Here is a 21,845-nt window from a genome sequence, read left to right on the forward strand (position 1 = left end):
TCCTAAGGAAGGAAAAGATCCTTCAAATAGCTAACTAATGCCTTTTCCCCATCAGTCTAGAAGAACTGATGAATCCCTCCCTCCCTCAATTTTGCAGGTTTGGAATTCTGTCATTTTGGACAGTGTTCTATATTATCCTATATTTATAAATATTTACTTATTTTTATTCAAACAGTAAAGATTTTAAAACATGACAATACATCTTGTGGCTCAAAAGTGTATGCACATTAGCTCTAAATATGTAACTGTTGATGTTTGATCAGCAATTTTTAATTTTAATGAGTAACTCCAGTTACATTATATTCCAATTACATTATTTTTCATTATGAACATCAATTGTAGAATAAAATATTATCTGTATAGTAAGGGGAAAACAAATTGAAGCGAAAAACACAGAAATACTGTATGTCTTATTTGGATAGTTAGATAACACTCCAGCTGATTGTTGGATCAAAACTCAGAAATGCAATTTTAGTAATATTAGAAAGCTTGAGAATCCTGAAGAAGTCAGTAACATAGGGAGAGCGAAAGCAAATCTTTTCTGTCTGTTGATCAATGACAAGACTGCATCTAAACCTTTTAAGGTAGATGGATAATTTCATTCCTACAGTATAATTGTAATTGAATTACCTGTCAGAAAGCTGTTACATAGCATGCATGGAAATACCATTAGATAATCTTCAGTGTGGAGATCTTGTTGATTAGCACTGATAATGCATTGCAAGAGAGAATTATGATTATTGCAAGTTCTATATATAAGCATATAAAATAGCTTCTTAATTTCTAATTTGTTTAGCATTTTCAGATGGGTGCTATAACAGCTATGCACGGATCAATTAGTCTGGATATGAAATTATTTCAAGCATCTTTCTTGTTACTGTCCTACGAAGTCTGGTTGACCATCATGTTCTCTAGTGAAAGTCCAGGCAAATATCAGGTGGCTTTTGACTTGAATCAGAATCACACCTGTGAATTTCACTTGCTATAGAATTTGGATTTTCTATTTATTTCATGACTGAAGTCAGGTTATCAGTCTTCCTTTATGCAGGTTTGCTTTCATTAGTCATATTCTCTATGAATTTAAAATACAGTCAAGCAGTACTTTGTGCCTGTGTATGCTATGGTTTAACGCAAAAGATTGATAATTAAGGATCCATGTTAAATACATGACAACTAATCAGCACCATGTAGACTTGATCAGACAAAGAAGGACTTTTACTTACTTGGGTAAAAATTATGCCCAATGATGTCATAGCGTTATTTTTTTTTTGCATTAGGAGCCTGTTTATTCAAAGATACCTTTGAAGCTGGACTTTTCAGTGATGTCAAGTAGGGAACTGTCACACACGGTGGATGTGAGCTGGAGGTTTCTATTCTGGAGGATTTAGCAAATTGGCTACCATAAGATGTTTAGCTTAAATCTGCCAATTTTATGGAAGGCTAGATAACTCATTTTAAGTGTACCTGAATTTGAAACAAAAAGTCCCTACATGAGGAATATCATTGTCATTCCTCATTTTAAATTTGAAGAACACATCTTTAGTAAGAATTATATTTAATGCCTTAATAAATGTGTGATATATAATAATATAATTGTGTGCCATATTTTCATCTAGTTTTACATGCATTGTTAAATTAAATGCTGAAGTTTAATTAAAATATTTTAAATGAGTTTATTAAAGAAACAGCATAAATATAATAGGTTGGAACTCAAACCAGTCCAAATCTATTTCACACATTATGCCATGCCACTGAATGGCTTTTATCACAAACTGGTATACATTTCTTGGGATTCAGGTATGTTCTTAGTACACTGCTATAGGAAAAAAAAAAACTTTTTTGGTTCATACTACCAGGCTCTCTGTGACAATCCTGTTCATCCCCAGTTTAAACTTCCATATAGCTGTTGTTCTTTCAGTACACTAGAACTTCAGCACTTGTACACTTGACCTTTGAATCAGGAATGATGAGGGAGGGAAATGATGACACTTGATCAAGTGAAGAAGCATTTTCTGGGTTGGCGAGCAAAGGGTGCAGAGTGATGTTGACAGGTGTGACATCATAATCAACAAAACAGGGCAGGAACAAGCCCACCACGAGAGTATACAAACAAATAAGAAGGTTCTGAAAGGACAGCATGTGGGGGGAAGTTTTCACACCTTTTCTGGGAGATCACAACCAGGTGGCATGCACGCAACATGGGGAATGAACAAGAGGAGTTAGAGGTCTGTTGTGCAGCTGCAGGGTTATTATCTCACCAAGATCAGAGGAGTAGTGATATAGCTCAGTGCTGGAGTGCTGCAATCCATGCAAGAACAGGCCAGAACAGGGAGGAAAAGGGGCTGCTATTTTTGTGAGAGAGCAGAAAGGATGCAGGAACTTCTGCCTAGAGGTAGGTGATGAACCAGGTGGAATCTTATGAGTCAGGAGTTAGAGGGCCCACCAATGCGATGATGATGTGGGTGTCTGCTATGGGCTTCTTGATCAAGAAGTAGTGGTAGCTGAAATGGGCTTCCAACAACTGAAAGAAGATACACGTTCATAGGCCCTGGTCCTTTTGGGGAACTCGAACCATCCAGAGATCTTCTTTATGATCAACGCAGTAGGTCATAACCAATCTAGGAGGTTTCTAGAATGCATTTGTGACAACTTATTGACACAGGTGATCGAGAAGCTGACAAGGGGGACACTCTGCTGGGCCCAATAACTGCAAACAAAGAAGAAATGGTTGGGGGTGTCAAGGCTGGGAGCAGTCTTGGCTGCAGTGACTGAGAGATTGTGAAATTCAGGATCATAAGAGAAGGGAGCAAGCCAAAAATTGCTATCACAACCCTGGACTTCAGGAGAAAAGAAGGCCTGGTCTTGGTCTGTTCAGGGCTCTTCTTGGAAGAATCCCATGTGATAGATACAGTGTCAGAGGGGTCTAGGAAGGCTGGTTGATTTTCAGTGATCACCTTCTTCAAGCTCAAGACTGTTCCATCCCTACATGCAGGAATTCAAACAGAGTAAGCATATAAAATGTGGAAGCAGAAAGAGTACAGAGGCACTATCTGAGCATGCAGGGATAGGTTTAAAGAAGCTAAAGCCCACTTGGAGCTAAATCTGACAAGGGTCAGGAGGGACAGCAAGAAGGACTTCTACAAGTACATTAGCAGCAAAAGAAAAACTTCAGAAAATGTGGAACAGCTACTGAATGTGGCAGGTGGTCTGACAACAATAGACACAAAAAAGGCCAAAGTGCTCATTGCTTTCTTGACCTCAGTCTCATGGGTAAGATTTGCCTTGAAGATTTCAAGGCCCAAGAAAAGTCTGGAACAAGGACTCAGCAGAGGATGATCAAGTCAGGGAACGTTTAAACAAACTGAACATGTACAAATCCTTCGGACATGACAGTGCACTCATGAGTAATAAATGAGCTGGTGCTGACCAGTGCCATTGCAAGGCCACTTGGTAATCTTTGGAAAGTCATGGCAACCAGGGGATGTTCTTGAAGACTGGAAGAAAGAGGCCTGTTGACCTCACCTCAACCCCTGGGAAGGTGATGGAGTAAATAATCCTGGAAATCATTTCTAAATGTACAGACCAAGAGGTTAATTTTGAATAGTCAGCATGAATTTATGAAGGGAAAGTCATGTCTGATCAAATGGACAGCCTTCTTTCATTAACTGACTGGCTTGGTGGGTAAAAGAACGATGGTTGTTCCTTGTCTTCTCTTTAGTAAGTCTTTCAGCACATTCTTCCAAAACATCCTTATGGACAGAAGTACGGCCTGGGTAAGTGGACAGTGAGGCAGATTAAAAACTGACTGAATGCCATGCTCAGAAGGTTGTGATCTGTGACGCAAAGTCCAGCTGGAGGCAAGTCACTGGTGGTGTACCCCATGGGTCAGTACTGCAGTAGTACTGTTTAACATCTTAGTCACTGTGACCATCGTGGAAACTTGAATTTCTGGAGTGGAAGTCTTATGTAAACACAGGATACCCCCTTGCACAGGATAGGATTCCTTGTACTTCTGCTGTTGTACCTTTTTGTCCTTTAGTTACTGTGGAGCCAGTTACTTCAAGCTCATCAGGTGATAAGCTCTCAAACTCTAAACCAGACAAAGACTATATTTTCCCCAGTGATTCAAATAAGACCTCTGCCTTCCCCACTTCTAGCTAGACCTATCTGGGGATGTTCTGCTTGGAGTTCATTGGGAAGCAGGGAGTGCTGACAGTCATCTCTGTGCTTGTATTGCCCTCTTATTTAGTAACATTTGTACATGTAGATGCTTCCTTTTGTTCAGTTTCATTTCACACTGCTTATTATGCTGTTCTCTTACATAAAATGCTCAAAGTCGTTAGTGTAGTGTAGAGCCAGATGAAGTAACTGGAGATTTGCTGTCTCGCTGAGGACTATCAGCAGTGCTGATCTGCAGAAGATATCTCAAAGAGATGTAGCTACAGAGCACTCCCTGGACTGGAAATAGATTTTCTCCTGTTGGTTTTCCATCCGCCCCCATAGTATATGGAACTAATTTAGCACAATTTATGGTGATGAGGGAGAATGGAGTAGAGAGAGTTTGAAGAGCCGTCTGACCTACTCTTAGCTTTCCCAGTAGTGCTGCTTGTTGCCATCATAAATGTTTGTGATGTGACCTATGCAACAAGTAGTTCAGTCCTTTCCCCACCCTCTTGTCAGCTCAGTAATTCACTTGATATGCAGCAGTACTGCACCACATAGCCAGCTCAGCTATGTTTAACTTTGTGTCATGACAGTGAAGGAAAACATAATACACCAAAGGCTTTTAATGCATTTCAGTTGATGAAATGAGGCGTGTGTCAAAATGGAGACTGATTCATTTCATGTTAATTGCAAAAGTAATCGAAATCTGTATATTGAGTTTATGCCACAGTGTACAGAACATACTTAAGATTCTTCACTCATACAGAAAAAAAAGTGAAATGTAAAATCTTTAATTATTATTACTGATATTATAGACAGAGCTAGTAGAGGCAACAACAGAACACTGCTGTACATTCATTAGTAAAAGGAAATCACCTGAAAAATGGGAACAACAGGCAGCTTCATACTGGCTTTGTATGATTTATTTGCTTTGCCACACTCAATCTAAATTTTCAGAATCTGAGAACTCTGAAAATGTGTTGAATGTCACAGAATTTTTTGCACCTTGCATATATTTGATCCCTTGTTCCTTATACAAACCTGTGTCAGGGCAAGTTCACCTTATATAAATAAGGAAGGATTGAGCTGAATAAATTTGCAATGAAATATCCAGTAGTATAGTTTAGCATGTGAGGGATCAGAGTTTGGGTATAGCGGGCCAAACTGGATATTTGAGATGTTTCTAGCTCTCACTACTAGTGTTCTGTATAAAAATGGATATTCTGCTAGTTGTGCAAAATGCTATCCCTTCTTTGTAAGAGAGAATCACAAGATACTACAGCTGAACTGCACTGACTACGGTAATTTGTATATTTATAGTGCAGTAGCGTATTTGTTTTGTGCTTTAATGTACAAGTAATGAAACAATGATCAGAAATAAGTGATTCTTCCTTCTAATTTGAGTAAGTAAATAATACTGATTTTCATAGCTATTGAAGTTCAGAATCAACTTTCAAGCTTCACACTTTATTCTACAAGATTAACTCTTAGGATTTGAGTTACAGTTCAGTAAACTGTAACTGAAAAGCTATGTAATATTTGTGAATGTGCAAAGTGTCTCAGCTTCCTAGGGAGTAAATATCTATTTTCTAACTTCAACACGTAGCAACTACCTTTTATTATACTATTGCCTATTACATTATAGTCCTCTAGTATTAGATACATGGCTTCCAGAGGCCAAAGTTGTTTATCCTGTGTAATTTCTCACTTAATAATATGTTGAGTGGAACCAAATTCTGTAAAGCCAGAAAAAATGTACTTGTTTCTTTTGTTGGCCTCTCTTGAAATGTGCCTCCTGCTAGTGAGGACAATGTACAGTGCTCCCTATTGCCTTCTAATGAGATTTACTGAATTACTTTCTTTTCCTATGGCCCGTTTTTTTCACCTTAGTCTGGTGGAATAATTTTATCTAAATATAAGACATAATTACCTTAAACCACTTCACCTTCAAGAAAAAAACTATTGCTGATCTTCATTCTTCTCTGGAAACTTTGTCTGCAGACACGTCTCTCAGTCATTTTTGGTTGTGCCCCCAAAATAAAATGCACGTAATTTAAGAGAGACTTCACTGTAGTTTGGTTCATCTCTTCTACTTAGCTAACTTGCAAAAGAAATCCAGTGTTATACTCTGTGTGTGACCCGGAGATATGGTGTTGGCGTTTGGACTAAGAAGGGTATTTGAGGATTGGAATTTTCAGAGAATTGAGCCTTTGAAAAGTGTTGTTATGTCTGCAAGCTTAGCTGTGTGTGGGGAGAGAAGAATAAATAGGGACGATTAAAAGCTTTTTCTGTGACACAATATTATCAAGCAGCAGTGGGAAAGCAGCACAGGAAAGGGAAGGATAGTTAGATACAGACTGCATGTGCAAGAAGATTTGGTGAAGGAGGAATGAGAGCTCCCACCACTAATGAAGAGTTATGGTTAGTGAATTGTACAGAGGTTCAGTGAACTACATAGCCTGTTCTGTGATGTGATTTGCTGGAAAGAGAGCCATTCAAGCACAAGCCTGGTGTTTTACTGAATCAGGATGCTAAACACTTGTTTGCAAGTTTTATTCTGGCTGGCTGGACTTATGCTTTGCACTAAGCACTTGCATTGAGTTGTCAAGCACTTTCCCATTAGCTTCAGGAATTAGACTCTTGTAGTATTGTATTAGCAAGCTGAGCACATGGCAATACTGACCTACTTTGATTTCCCAAATATTTTTTTAACAATTACTCATTTGTAATTTATAAAAACAAACTATATTCAATGTTAAAAGTCAGTATTAGAACCAAGATATTGGACTGTTTCAGCTTTTGTACAGCATGACTAAAACAATAATGGAATTCTAGTTTGGTATAAAACAAGACTGTTATGAAGACCAAAAGAAAACTGCTATATTTTTGACACTAATTACATTCCTGACAATTTGCCTGTGTATGAATGTTTCTTTGTAGTCAAGGTTTCTCCTGTAAACAAGATGTTTAGGGCCAAGTAAAGAATCATTTTTATAAAATGTCATAAGCAACATTTGTTGTGCAGTTACTTCAGTGGTTTCTAGTTTTATATTTAATTACTGAGGGAGTTTAATTAGTTGATTTTAGTATGGAAAACATCCTCTCTCCCGTAGCTGGATAGCCCACCAAAGCATCCATAATGTAGCCAGCACTGCTGACAGACTGAAGACTTTCCATGGGTTTAACTGTTGAAAATTAACAATAAAAGTCCATATTAGATTCATTAGAGAACATAGCTGAGGACAGGTTACCTAACCATAACAGAGCATATAAAACTCATGTAGAACTAGACAGTAGGAAGAGAAGGAAGGGATCTTTCCACCAACCCTGGCACCAGAGTGCTGTAACACTGCCTATTCTGGACATACCCTTGCTTCTGGATGCTCACTGCCATAGTATCTGAAAGTATTTCTCTATATTTTGCAGACTGACTGCCTTTTTAGAGTGCCTTTTACAATCACAACATGCATTTCCAGCTATTCATATACAACAGATTTATCCCAGCATGCTATTTCATGTCAGCAACTTCCTATACGGAGCCCAGGAGCCCTGCCTTGCAGGACTTGTGAGGTTGGGCAGAATGCCACTAAGTGCCGCTCTGAGGCTTCTCACTCCAGAGCTAGTTTGTTTACACAGCACTTTTGGTCCCTGTGTTACTTCATGTCTCTTTATCTAGAGTGTTTCCTCAGGAAAGTAATTATATGGGCTGTTTCCTGTTGAACATGTATGGGAACAGAATTTATAGTAATGTGGTTGGAGGCCGATCTTTTACATGAGTCTATGATTTTTTGGTTAGTCTCTGTGCCTCTAAACCATAGAACCATGGAATGGTTTGGATTGGAAGGGATCTTAAAGATCATCTAGTCCCAACACCCTGCCATGGGCAGGGACACCTCCCAACAGATCAGCTTGCCCAAAGCCCCATCCAGCCTGGCCTTGAACACCTCCAGGGATGGGGAATCCACAGCTTCTCTGGGCAACCTGTGCCAGGGCCTCACCACCCTCAGAATAAATAATTTCTTCCTAATATCTAATCTAAATCTACCTTTTTTTAGTTTAAAGCCATTACTCCTTGTCCTATCACTACACTCCCCGATGAAGAGTCCCTCCCCATCTTTCCTGTAGGCTTCCTTTAGGTACTGGAAGGGCTCTAAAAGGTCTGCCTGGAGTCTTCTCTTCTCCAGGCTGAACAACACCAACTCCCTCAGCCTGTCTTCATAAGAGAGGTGCTCCAGCCCCTTGATCATCTCCATTGCCCTCCTCTGGACTCGTTTGAATACTTCCATGTCCTTCTTGTTCTGGGAGCTCCAGAGCTGAACGCAGACCTCCAGGTGGATTCTCGCAAGAGCAGAACAGAGAGGGAGAATCACCTCCCTCGACCTGCTGTCCATCCTTCTTTTGATGGAGCCCAGGCCCCATCAAAACAGCTGGCTTACTGGGCTGCAAGAGCACATTGCCAGCTCCTGTTGGAACTTCTCATCAACCACCATCCCCAGGTCCATCTTCTCAGGGCTGTTCTCAGTCCATTCTCTGTCCAGCATGTCTTCACGCTTGGGATTGCCCTGGCCCAGATGCAGGATGATGCAGGACCTTGCACTTGGTTCATAACTTGTAACATAACTTATGAGTTACAAAATTCAAGCGTAGTGAAGTATCAGAGTTCAGCTAGAACAGTGAAGGTAAGTTTAAGTTCATCAGTAAAAATTACTCAGATGTCAAAAGTCAAGAATCTACAATTCTAACAAAGTTTGGCTGGCTAAGCAATTCAATGCACTGATTGAAACTAGTATTGACCAGAAGTAGAAGAATGACCATCAAATTGACTTGAAGAGCTGTCATAATAAATTTAAAATCACGCAAACTGCTCCATCTCTGATACTTTAACTGAAAACGAAAAGGGAAAACTTACAGTTTACAGCTCTTCAGTTTGTGATATCTTAGAATAAAATAAATCTTATAAAAATTCACCTGATATAAAAATGTAGCCTAAAATGGAGTGGAAAAAAAATATGTCTTTTAAATTGATGGGCATATTTTAATAAAACAGGAGAAGGTGACTGAAAATAGCAGGATTGTTGCCTGCATATATGAATAAAACATTCTGTCAGTTTTACTACTTATATATGAATTTTTTAATGACATAAGTCAGTAAAATCAAATCTGTGTAATATAATGCATGATTACTAAAGAAAATTTTCACAAAATATACAAAAAGAATATGATGAGTGCAAAGCTAAGTGCTGAAAAGTAGGAATACTGGGACTGAGCCTGGCTCTGTAAACCTGTAGGCATACTCACTGAATTAATCTCACATTTTTTTCTGCTGAAATTGCCTCAGTCAGCACATGGTATGGGCCTGTCCCAGGGATAAATGAAGACTGTGCACAAACAGTCGGTCTTATTTAAAGTTCTTTGCTACAGAAGCTGGAACACTTTTAGAGGATTGGGGTGTGGGGTGGTGGCAGGAAGAGAAAGGATGGTCTTCTGGCTCAGACAGATAATTACTGCTCTGGCAAATCAATTTCTTCAGGTCTCTGCCCTAGAGCTTTGATGTGATGATGGACAAATCTCTTCTAACATGTCTTCGTTACTGATCATATGCTGCCTCTTCCATCTGAGTTTATTTTTGCTTGGTACTGTGGATTCAATCCCCACATCATGTGACATCATGTGAAAAGTTTGGACCAAAAAACACATACAGTTCTTTAAAATTCTTTGCTTAACCCAGTTACACAGTAAAAGATTGAACAGTTTATAGGCTTGTTAAGTCACAGTTGCAGAACATGGTGAATGACACTTGAAAAAGTAGTGTGCTTTCTCTGCAAAAGTGAGGAGATAGTGAGTGTTTTGTTGATATAAAAGATATTCTGACCACCTCATGAGATGGTCAGAATACAATAAATATTTGTGATGGTATGTTGGAAAGGCTCATGCTCAGTCTCAGGGATTTTTAGGAACCATCTTGCCTTCAGAAAAAGCTGTCGGAAGAATGGATTCCCCGAGTTTTCTTATTCTTCTTCTTCATTCTCATTGTGAGCTAGTCTCTTTCCTTCCAGAGATGACTGTATTTCCCTTCTATGTTGCACTCCAATCAGATGACTTTGTCTTGGGTATTGCCTGATTGCTGTCACAGAAGATGCAGCCTTCTGCATCTTGACAGTTTGTCTCAATTTCCCAGATCTAGAGTAGCTAAGATACAGAAATTTCCTGGAAAATACTGACTTTCTGCCTCTAGCCTGCAAGTGAAATAGTAATATTTAGGAAATGTGCAATCTAACCAGCAATAGGAGTTGTGAATGAGTGCAACACCATGATGTGATAGCAAGTCTTTTGGTATTTTCACTGGTGATCTCTTCCAAGTCTCTTAACATGACACTTATGACTTAAAAATGTTGTTTCAACAAATTTATACAGATACTCAAAGGTACAGAAGGCAGTTTGTGCTTGATAAAAGGATTCACATCTTTCAGTCAAGCACCAGCCATAAGTATTTTTCAAGTGAAGTGAATTTATTTACTTGTTTATTATGGTACAGTACAATTTTATGGTACAGTGTGTTTTTCTTAGCTCCTTCAAAAGGTCTAGATGGTCTGTCATGGTCTGGAACATAGAAAAGAAGAAAAAATCAACCTTGAGTGTTAAACAGACATGGAAATTTTCTGTTTGACAAACTTTCATTACAGATGTCACTAACACCCAAACCAGTAACAGTGTAACTGACCAGCATTTTTAATCAAAAATCTCCATAGTGCAAGGGTTGCCACAATAGCAGACATAAATTAGGAATCCTGCTTTGTTTCCATGGATAATTGCAGCTCAAAAACCAGCACCAAAACTCTTTTATTAACTAATGCATTTCTCAGTTTCATTAAAGAGAAAAAAAATGAACAGCAATTAATTAGTATTGCTTCTTAGGTGATCTCTCTTGGGGCAAGCACACTGGTTTAACTTGTCACAACTCTTGCTTTTATGGAGGAAAATAGAGGGCAATATCCTCCAAATAGTTAATGCAAAGGCAAGGTATGTGAAAACAGTTAAGCTAAGCTGCTTAAAAATATAATTATGTATCGTTTTTACCCCCAAACAGTGTATTACAGATGGAAATGTCTGATTCTGAGGTCGTTTGTGTACAAGACCAAGGTGAAGCCAGAATAATTAATGTTCTAATTATTCATTATCTAAAGATAATGATTTTTTTCAAATCCGTCATTATAAACTGCTTTATGCCTCTGTCCGAGAGGGAGGAAGATGGAGTCTTTAATCCCTTCGGAATATCTGCACATGAAAAATCTACTATGAAGCATTGCTTGTGCATTTTTAATTATCTAATTATGCTTCCTCTTTCAAAGAAACTGTTGTGTTACCAACAGCCTTTCTTCATGATTTGAAAAAGGCTGAAAAATAGTTTTAATTAGTTTTTAATTTAATTATTGCAGTTGATTCAGATAAAATGTAGTGCACAAACTTTTATTATGAGAACATTGCGCTGTAGCATTTTTAACAGGCAGTACATGTTATTTTTAGAATGAAGAAATTTAGTAAAATAGTTTTTCCCTGTACTTCAGAGTAGCTCTCACCTGGTCTATCTCTGTCTCAATTTCTTTTTAACATATTTTCTATATTTTCTTTGTTATTCCTGTCCTTCCACTGTATTATTTAGCCTTTTAGATTTTACTCCTCCATTCGTTCCCTACTTTTTGCCTGTTACCTGTTGCTACCACTTACTTCTGTAAAGGACCAGCGAATGATTCATATCGATGATTTAGCCTTTTTACATGACGAGCAGTAAGATCACAGGTACAGTAGTACCTCATGCATTTGTGGGGAAAAAGCAATACAACCCGATGTGACAGGGAGAATAATATGCTGAATGCTGTACAAAGAAAGAAAAACTGGTGCATTCATCCTTCTTGCTACTGAAAGAAATTTTCTCAATTTAGAGGTGAGTGTAAAAAACTACATTTTTGTCATACCCGCACACCCCGATACCTAATTTCTTGATATAGATTTAACATTTACATGCTTGCTATGTTTCATACTTTGACCCTAAAATATACCCATCTATCTGCTGTCAAGTTTGGGTCAACGAAGCTGTTTGCCCTTTGATTCCATTAGCCTTTCCACATCAGCAGTAATAGAGATACTTAACTCGGAGTAGTGTCCCTGCAGTAGCTAACTGCTTTTGTGTTGGTTTCATTTTATGATTCATGTGATTCATATGCTTCACGCTGATAGTGCCACGGGTATGCACACAGACACACAGGTTCCTGCATGCAGAGACAACTTCTGTGCTTGCTTCAGAGAGTATAAATTAACTTATTGAAATGTTCTTCGAAATCTTCTGATTTTTTATAAAGTTAAGAATTACTCATGAACTTATTATTCTTTCATTTCATGGAGGAATGTTAGTTTTATAAGTTTAAAAACTTGTAAATCTTGTGAGATCTTGTGAACTTGTGAGATCTTTGAGAGCTGTGAAACTTGCATAGTTCACTGGTCGGTGTGTTACTCAGGCATTTGCAGAAAGCAGATTCTGATACTACATTCCAACATGGAAATTTCCTAATCTTCCAAAGAAGGATGTGAATCAGTTAAGCTCCCAGAGACATCTGGAATGAAATTTTCCCCAGCCCTTACCTCAGTGAGAGTTTACACATTGAATACAATGGGGCTGAGACTTTCTAATTCCAGTGGAAGTATCTGAATCACTGGGAAGTCTTTTTGACAAAATAGGAATATTGTCCTGAACAAATATAATTTACAAGTTCCTGCATTTCAGCTACTGTAATACACTATAACAACTCTAATGTAGTGATTTTACAGAAGAAGAAAATTCTTTCTGATTCTAATAGCTATTTTATGGATATAATATAGGATCAATGTGCATGTTAGATCGATATGTAGTTGCAGTAGGTACAGACTGTACACAATGATTATTTCATTGAATCAACTTCTTTGTGGTCTAAAAAAGTCTCTTGACTTACTAAATTTTAATATGGGATATGTGTTTGTCCTTTGGTTTGTAAAGCACTATGTTTGAATTAATTTATGAAATACCATAAATTGCATAGTAATTAATCTTACAGCAATGTTATTTATCATAGGTAAATAAGGCTATCTATTCTAAGACTGACAGAGCAATTTGTGGATAGGTACTTTGAGTTTGGATTTATTAATTATATATCATATAATACTAATAGCAAGATGTAGATTATTTTTAGAAATGTAATGTTTCTCATTATTAAACGAGTGCTCATCTTCTCTTTGGTCCATAACTATTATATGTTTAGGAGGTTATTAGTATTCATGAGTTACCTCATTGCAAAAGGGTGCCATAGAGGCTATGAATTAGTACATGATTCTTCATTCAGCAGAAGAAAAAGGAAGCTTACTAGCTCATACTGGTGAAGGCCAGGGATTCTGTCTAAAGATTTAAGTTACTGCAACTCTTTGGGAAGAACTTACGTTAAAATATCATCTGTACTGCAAGAAATACAGGGGATTACTTGTGTAGTCGTGGCTTGCATTATTTGAAAAATGGATGAAGTAAAAATGAATGATCAAGAAGATAAACACCTAAAAAGTATTTTTGTTGTACGTCATTAGTGAGTCTAAGATAATGAAGATAATTAATACTGTAATTTTAGCAATGGCTGATCATTTAACGTTTTTTCCCTGAAAGGACATACTTCCAGATTTTATATAGGTGAGTTTATGGGCAAAGTTTGTTCTGGCTTCCAGTGTCTTACTATCTTTCTTTTTCAGGCAATATCTATCTATTGGTAGATAGTTACTGGGAACTAGAGTGTGTACCTGTATAATAATTTTCTCAGTCTATGTATTTTTTTTGGTGTATGTTTTTATTCATTTTGAATATATGTATTAGATATCTGTATGAGGAAAAATATTCAGTGATTTAATACATGCAATTGGCTTTGTTTCAGTTTTATATAGTTGTACATGCTATAGTTTAATACAAGCAAATGTAACCCACACTGTCCTTACACTGTGTTCATTTTATAGAATTTACTTCAGGGTTAATTTTTCTGTCAGCTTGCAACTCATGCTACTCTGAATATTTTTTTTATCTAAATAGTTCAGTCTTCATTCCCACAGACAGAAGTGAAGTACCACTCACAGGTAGTGGCAGCTAGCAAAACTGAAAGCGCTGCCTCCTTCCACAAATCTGATTGCTGTCATGTAACCACAGTCTGGATTTCACCTTGTGTAGTACAGATAGGATCAGTTTTGAGTGCGTAAGTTCTGACAGAAAAGTGAGAGCACTCCGTCCTTCGCGGGGTGCTGAAGGACAGCTCCGGGCCGTTCTCGTCCCACTCTCTGGCTTGGGTCATGGGGACCGTCGCTTTAGTGTGTCACTTAGGTTAAAAATATAATGATTGGGTGACTCTTTTTGCAGGATGAATATGTGTAAAGTTTATTTTTTTGAAACCATATTTTACTGATTTAGTTAAAAATATCTGCCATATCAGGAAAAATATAATCATTATATCATGTCCCCTAGATACAAATAGGCTTCTGCAGATGTGAAAATTTTTTAATTCTGCACATAATCAAAGACTTGTAGGAATACCAGTAAAAACTTTTGAACAAACTTAGGACATTTACACTGAGATACAGCTACTATTCACTCGGTTCATTTATCTTAATGTATCGTGCATGGCATAGAAGTAGTAATCAAAAGCAACAGTCAGAAAACTGAATGGGATGCCATGTTAAAAAGAAGATGTAAGAGAACAAAATGTATTTGGGCTGTGCTAAAGTTAGTATTGGAGTTAGTGCTAAATTAGTTAAATTATATGTGCTATTCCAGTACTTTTGAAAGATGAGTTCCATCTGTAAAACAGATGCACAGATATGCCAATAATTAGGAACAGCATAAGATTTTTGCTGAAGTCATTGAAAGAATTGATAAAGCTGGTAAAATAAAATTAAATAAAAATGCAGGTGAAATATTTCATTTAGAAATAAATGGAGTATACTGATTAATATGTTACTCTTATTTATCCTGCTATTGAAAACTGTATTCATTTATTTGTTTGTTGTTAGGACAACCAGATTTGAATTGACAATATAACTTAAAAATTTACCAATTTTAGCTTGCAAAAGACTTATATCCACATTGTGATGAATATGTCAATAATCCCAGAAAGTCTAGTAAAGAAAAATAAAAATTTAGGTATATTATTATCAGAATGGCTAAGTGCAAAAGTAAATCTGTACATTCACGGAGGTCTTTTGCTTCTTTGTGCTTCATAAATTAAACCCTAAGCATGCTGATGAAAGTAACAGTGTGAGCTAGGAACTATGTCTCTAAGTGATAGCCAGTAATGGAATGGAAAAATATCATATTTTAAAGGTATTCAATTAGACAAGAGTGAATTTTAACTGTCTGTTCTTTTGATACTGTTTCAGTTAACATCAAATAATAAATTAGCCCAGGGATTAGGTGAATGTAAAGGAAGCTTAATCTTTATCCCTGTTTGCTCAGTTATGACAAGTGGAAGTACTGGACAGCTGTATGATTTGATCCTCAGAATACAGGTCCTATCCCATTAAATCTGTTTCTAGCAAACTACTGGCTACTTTGTACCAGAAGTACACTAGAAAATATTTCCTAGGAAAGTTGAACTTGGTATTTGTATGGTAAAAACAAGCAGAAGATTAATCTGAATTCCAAATACCTAAATCTTTTTAAGGTGAATTTTTAACTCCTTCTATCTTTTGCAAACAATGAAAATTTAAATTTATGTGTATCTTCAAAAAAAAGTGATCTATCCATTAATCCAAAAACACAAATTCATAGCCCTTGAATTTGGAAATTAATATTCCAAAAATGGGATTTTCTTTAATCTACAATACTATCAACTCATATTTCTCAGTTGGTAGACATCACTGACCCCTAAATTCTTATCATTAGATAATGTGAGGTTTGAGCATGAGAGTTTGTACAAAAAAGTAAAGATTGGCATAAAAATATCATAGGATTAGTATTTGTTATATCCATAAATGCTTGAAATTATTAGAGCAAAGTCAGTAGTAGGATAAACAGCTGTTTCTTTAATTGCATGGCAGATTCTGTAGTTCATTCATTTTTATTGCTGTAAACAATACATTCTATAAAAGAATATTTCAATAAACTACATGCCAATATAGCTCAATTAAATGTCAAGAGATGCTCTCAACAGAAAGAAGTATTTTCAGTTCTTCTCTCTCTCTTACAAAGTATTGATTCCTAAACACAGTTACAGAGTTGTCAAGGTTCTATGGCTCCAAATTGGAACAAAATCCTAAGAAAGAAAGGTTTGGATAGAAGGAATCATCAGCATCACAGAAATATCATTGAAATCCAATTCCAAGCACTGGTGGAAAGGAAGTATCCATGTCCAATCAAAGTAGTTAGTAGGATCCTTGAAAATGAGACCTGTGAGGTTCTGCCCTTCCCAGTTATCAGACTGTACTTTTGGTCTGACTCTGAAATGGCAGTGTTTCCTCCTCCACAAAAGCAAACCAATCAATGCTGTTGCCTTCTTGCTACCTGTGAGCATGAGTAAGAGGATTTCTCTCCTCAGCTGATGAAGAAAAAGGACTTAAGATTCAGAAACTGGCTGATGTGCGAATGATTTTGGCAAACCAGTATCTGTAGTTATACAGAATTAGGGATCAATGGTTCTGTTTAAATACAGGGATTGTGGACACCACTCCGAGCTATTGCTGCAAGTTGTTAGCATATTTAGACAGTGTTATCACATTTTGCATTAGATCTCTATTTTTAAGATTTTCTTGATAAGTGTACAAGTAGGTGATATCACTTCTTTTTAGAGAGAAAACATTTAAGATTTGCCTGCCATAGCCAAAATTCTGTGTAAGATCGATGGAACTATATCCAGCCCCAAAATTAAGAACGGTAAACTTCCCTAAATCTTTTCAAATTGTAGAAAAATATTTTTATCAGAAGTTTCAGCATAAACTTGGTAGAGTTCATCACTGCTTTTTAAAATTTATTTGCTATTTGAAACATAATGACTTTTACTATAAATTATTTGTAATAAAAATTATTATATTTAATTATTACAATGATTATTTTATTAAATAACATTCTGTTATGTTCTAAATCAGGCAATCCTGATTTATATTTTTTCATGTTGCAGTGTTTGTGGAGAGGTAAAGAAAGAAATCCATGTTACTTGAAAAAAATAGCGTGTAGCTTAGATTTTTTGTAAAGAACAGGTTATTGCATTCTATGAACAACAATAAAGATAACACGACAGTGTCCCTTACATCTTTAAAAGACAATAGTGTGTGTAGCCTATGAAGTAAGCATCTGTACTATATAAGGGGCATGGTTTATATTAAACCCAAGAAAAGAATAATTATTTCCCTCAAAAAAAAAAAAAAAAAGATTCTTAAAAGCCTGGCTTCATGAGAAGAAAAGGTTTATGTTGTGTTATGGTGTCTTTATGTGACTTTGTCTCTTCCTTTAAAAAATCCATCTTGCTTGATAACTTTACATTTACTGTACAAACTGAAGAAAGCTAGATATCACCAGTTCCTAAGATTTTGTCCCGAACAGCAACTGAGGAAGGGAAAGAAACACAGTGCTCAGTGGATGAAAGACCGAGACAGAAAGAAATTCCATAGATACTTAGCAATACATCCTTCACATAACTCAGTGCCAGGTGTCAGTTTCCCTAGGCGATGTTGAAGGAAAATGGAAGAATGTTGAATGCCATGGCTGGGTAGGGACCTGGAAACTGTTTTGGAGGAGAGGGGGGTTTAAAGAAAAATAGATTACTGTGCTGATATGCTACAAATTTAGGGTAGTCCTGATTATTATTATTTCTGAGCCTGAAGGAACAAGTTGTTAATTATTTACTATCATGACTGATAAGATGTGTACCATGGGCATGTGTGCAATTAATTGCTTCTGTGGAAAGAAGTGTGATTAGCAGATATTTATTATTTGTGTGTTTACACTGATTCAGATTGAGAAGTGCTGTCTGTAACTTTGGAACTGTAACAAAGTTCCTCTTGTAGGGGTTCCAAAAAGGTCACTTAATTCATTGCTTGTTTGGTGAGCACACATTTGATAGAGTGTTTATTTACTAAAGCATAGCTACCTGAATTGAAAGCTGTCTGTTATAGAGCTGGGAAAAAAGCGACAGTGCTGGTGTTTTTCAAAAGCACAGCATTGGCAAATTTATGTATACAGTAAATTTTACTAAAGACTGATGACAATAAGTAATTTTATATTCATATAGAACAGACAAGAAACAGTTTCATGAGAGGTATACCTATTTAGGTAGTATATTACATCATCAGTAGCTCAAAGGGAGTTAGTTAAGTGCTTGATCCATGTCTGACCAATTCTTAACTTTCTATTACCATCTAGTAATAGAAGATAACAGTATTTAAGGGCTGAGTTTTGCAATATACAGTGCTCCCAGGATGATGTTTTCCACCAGTATCAGACATGCTTCTGACTGAAGGGCTTCTCAGAACTCTTCTCGGTCCAAATCTAGTTTATTTGTACTGTGCATGTTTTTAAGCAGTCAGTCTAGCCAATAGGATTGAAGTCTCATGTGTTTAATTCTACTATTTGGACTATCTGCATAAAATTGTGGTTACAGATTCTAAAACATTTTAGAAAATCTGTCTGTCATTAAAGCAAGGACATGGGTACTTCACAAACTTAATGGTGTGAAGATTTAAGCTACTGCTTAAGCAAAAGAACTACTCATGTGAGAAGATTTTGCAGTCAAGGCATTACGACTGTGATGATGTTAATGCCATTTACATATCATCACAAGTTCTATAACTCCCTGCTGATGGCTTTCAGGGAGAAATCTCTCTATTTTGAAAAATGAAACTAATGCATTTTTTACTCAACTTGATACTAATTTTAAATGAAAAGAAGTAGTTTTTTGTTGTTTTTGTTTTCCAGAAGAGTGAAAAGTGTAGTTAAAATACTTCCTAAGGAAACTGAATATATATGTGTGTGTGTGTGTATGGGAGGGGAGTCTCCAATAAAATACAAGGGAACATTACATAGAAATGTCAAAATATGTGTCCCTCCATTTTGCCATGCAAAACTAAAAACCAGTCACTAAAGATGCAATGGGATAGGAGGGAAGAAGGGAGAATCTATTTTAAGCTGAGCATGCCTCAGGTGGTCCACTGAAATGTGTTCATGAGCACTGTAGTGCAACATAGCACATTGTTTATGCAAATGCTGTAGTTGTCGTGCTTAATCTGAAATTAACAGGGGCAGATCCTAAGTGCTGAACATGGGTACATGCCTATGCAGAGACTGATTAGTCCCTTGCTGTTAAGTGTTGCCTGTTCAAGTATATGACTTTTCCAGCTTCTTCCAAAAATAATTGTCTATTTTTATCAGCTCTTACATATGGTCACTCATTAGTAAATCTTGGTAACTCTCAGTAAAACACAACTTATATGATCCTCACCTTAAACTTCCCTAGATGTGTCTTTGGAAGGAACTGATTTATGCTTTACCAGGTTCTAGATCCATCAAAGTCACGGGATGTCATCTCTGCTCACACAGACCCCTTCATGTCTCCCTGGCAAGATTTCCTGTCTGTCTGAAACTTGCAATGGGATAATGAACCCTTCTCTTTCTTTTTTAAGGGTGATGGGGGATTGGGGCTGGCCATCACTAGTATGTTGCCCATAGGCCTACTAATCAGCAATACCAAATTATGATACAATGAATATTCCTTGTTAGGCTGATTTAACAACTACATCTGAAGTGAGTCAGACTGCAGCTTAAATTTCCATGTCTCTGCAGAGTGATAACTAACTCAACATTACCATGAGAGCAAGGGCATCGCTTGTTCATTGCAATGTTGTGACTGTGTATTAGTACATCCTGTGCATATTTGAGATTGTTCTCCAGAGCACGTTTCTGAATACTTCATCCAGCCTCCATGTGTAGGATCAGAAAAAGGATTCATATAGAAACATTCAATTGTAATATGATAGCTAAGGAAAAACAAACAACTGACAGAGAGATTTGTCTTTCTATCAATCGATAAAAGTTCTTTGTGGTTATTAGTTTTTTTTTTGCCTCAAAATTGCTTTGCCTTCATACTGCAATTATTGTAGTTACCTTTTAAAAAAGTGAGAGAGCAAAAACATACAGAATACTGCATGTTATCCCTTCTTTCTGTAAAGTATGAAAATATAGAAAATTATAGCTTTATATCTAGTAGGTCTTAAGGCTTTTGTGAACAGTGCCTACAAGATAAATGTATTAACCTACATATATTCTCTTGTCCCATATCCTTTCTCTTTGGCAGTAAAATTGCTGTTTTATTGCTTTCTGTATTCTGGGGATATATGCAGGAAGGCTCTACATGAAATTCAGTGTTGCCGGTATCTCTGTCAGTCTGAAAAACAATTGGGAAAGCATTCATTTTTCTTTTCCCTCACAGAAGTGAAGAGCAAATTACAATACTGGAAATATATAGTCTGAAGAATATCCAAATTAAGCTTATATATGAGAACCAAAAAAAAAGAAAATGTATCAAGACTTAAAATTAATTTACTAAATGAAAAAAACAGGTTTTTGGAAGCACTGCTACACAAACAAATTAACATGTTTGTTTTTACTTTGTAACTGTAGTACATTTACTCCTAAAATGCAAGGCAGACGGATGGGAACTTCAGGGAGAATCACTAAGAGCACAAGTGTGAGCGGAGAGATGTATAAGCTGGAGCACAATGATGGGAGTCAGTCGGACACGGCTGTCGGCACGGTTGGAACAGGTGGGAAGAAAAGGCGTTCCAGCCTTAGTGCCAAAGTGGTTGCCATAGTGTCTCGAAGGAGCAGAAGCACATCTCAACTTAGCCAAACAGGTGAGTGAGACGCACGTTCTTCAGATGCAGGACTCTCACCAGACGTGGTTTACCATTCTTTCATCTGTGGCATCTGTGTTACATGTATATAGTCCACTTACAAGAGAAGAATTTCCAGCTGTGAAAGAATTTCTGAGGTGTTAATGTTCTATGATCATTAGGCACCTACAAGAAACCATATACAAATGCCTTTTAGACTATGTACCATAACAACTTTCTGTCCTGATAAATGAAAAGCGTTTAATTTCTTAGAAGCCTTGTTTACAGGTAGGCAAGGAAATACAGAGACATATGTGGGTATCAACAGTGGGTAATGGTTTGGGTAAGAGCAGACTTTTATGTACAGAAAATTTCTTTTAGTGGAAGAGTTGAATATGAATGGAGGAGTTGAAATCTGAGCAAATGAATGTCAGTTATGTAAGTTTTATAACGGGTTAATACCTGTAATAATACCTGTAGTACCAAAAAATGTGGTTTTAAAAGCTACCTTTGATTTGTTAGTCAAAAGTAAATCTAATATTTTTCCCTTAAAAACAACACTGGCAAAATGAGGTCAGTGAATTCAGATAAATTAGACTACAGCATGATGCTTCATTAGGAACATAAGACTTCCAACTCTTTAGTGCTACTTCAGAAATCTTAAAAGCTTAATATCTGTACAGCCTGAAGGGAACAAAAGCTCATACAGAAAGATACAAAAGGAAAAAAAAATGTTTTAAAGTCACTGTCCTTCTCCTATTGAACTCCAGTGAAGACTTTTGCTCTTGTCTTCAGTGCGAGCAGGA

At 36.8% G+C, this 21,845-nt stretch overlaps 1 protein-coding gene across 1 annotated transcript in view; it reads left to right on the plus strand.

Annotated features, from left to right (window-relative positions):
- The window catches only part of RIMS1 (regulating synaptic membrane exocytosis 1), a 316,580-nt gene that overhangs the window by 253,396 nt on the left and 41,339 nt on the right, over positions 1-21,845 (plus strand). The window contains exon 26 of the mRNA XM_050709776.1: positions 20,828-21,060. Coding sequence (XP_050565733.1) covers positions 20,828-21,060 — 233 coding nt within the window. The remainder of the gene's footprint in view (positions 1-20,827; positions 21,061-21,845) is intronic.

The sequence above is a fragment of the Cygnus atratus genome, chromosome 3, assembly GCF_013377495.2.
Source record: "Cygnus atratus isolate AKBS03 ecotype Queensland, Australia chromosome 3, CAtr_DNAZoo_HiC_assembly, whole genome shotgun sequence".
In the NCBI taxonomy this organism is placed as follows: Eukaryota; Metazoa; Chordata; class Aves; order Anseriformes; family Anatidae; genus Cygnus; species Cygnus atratus.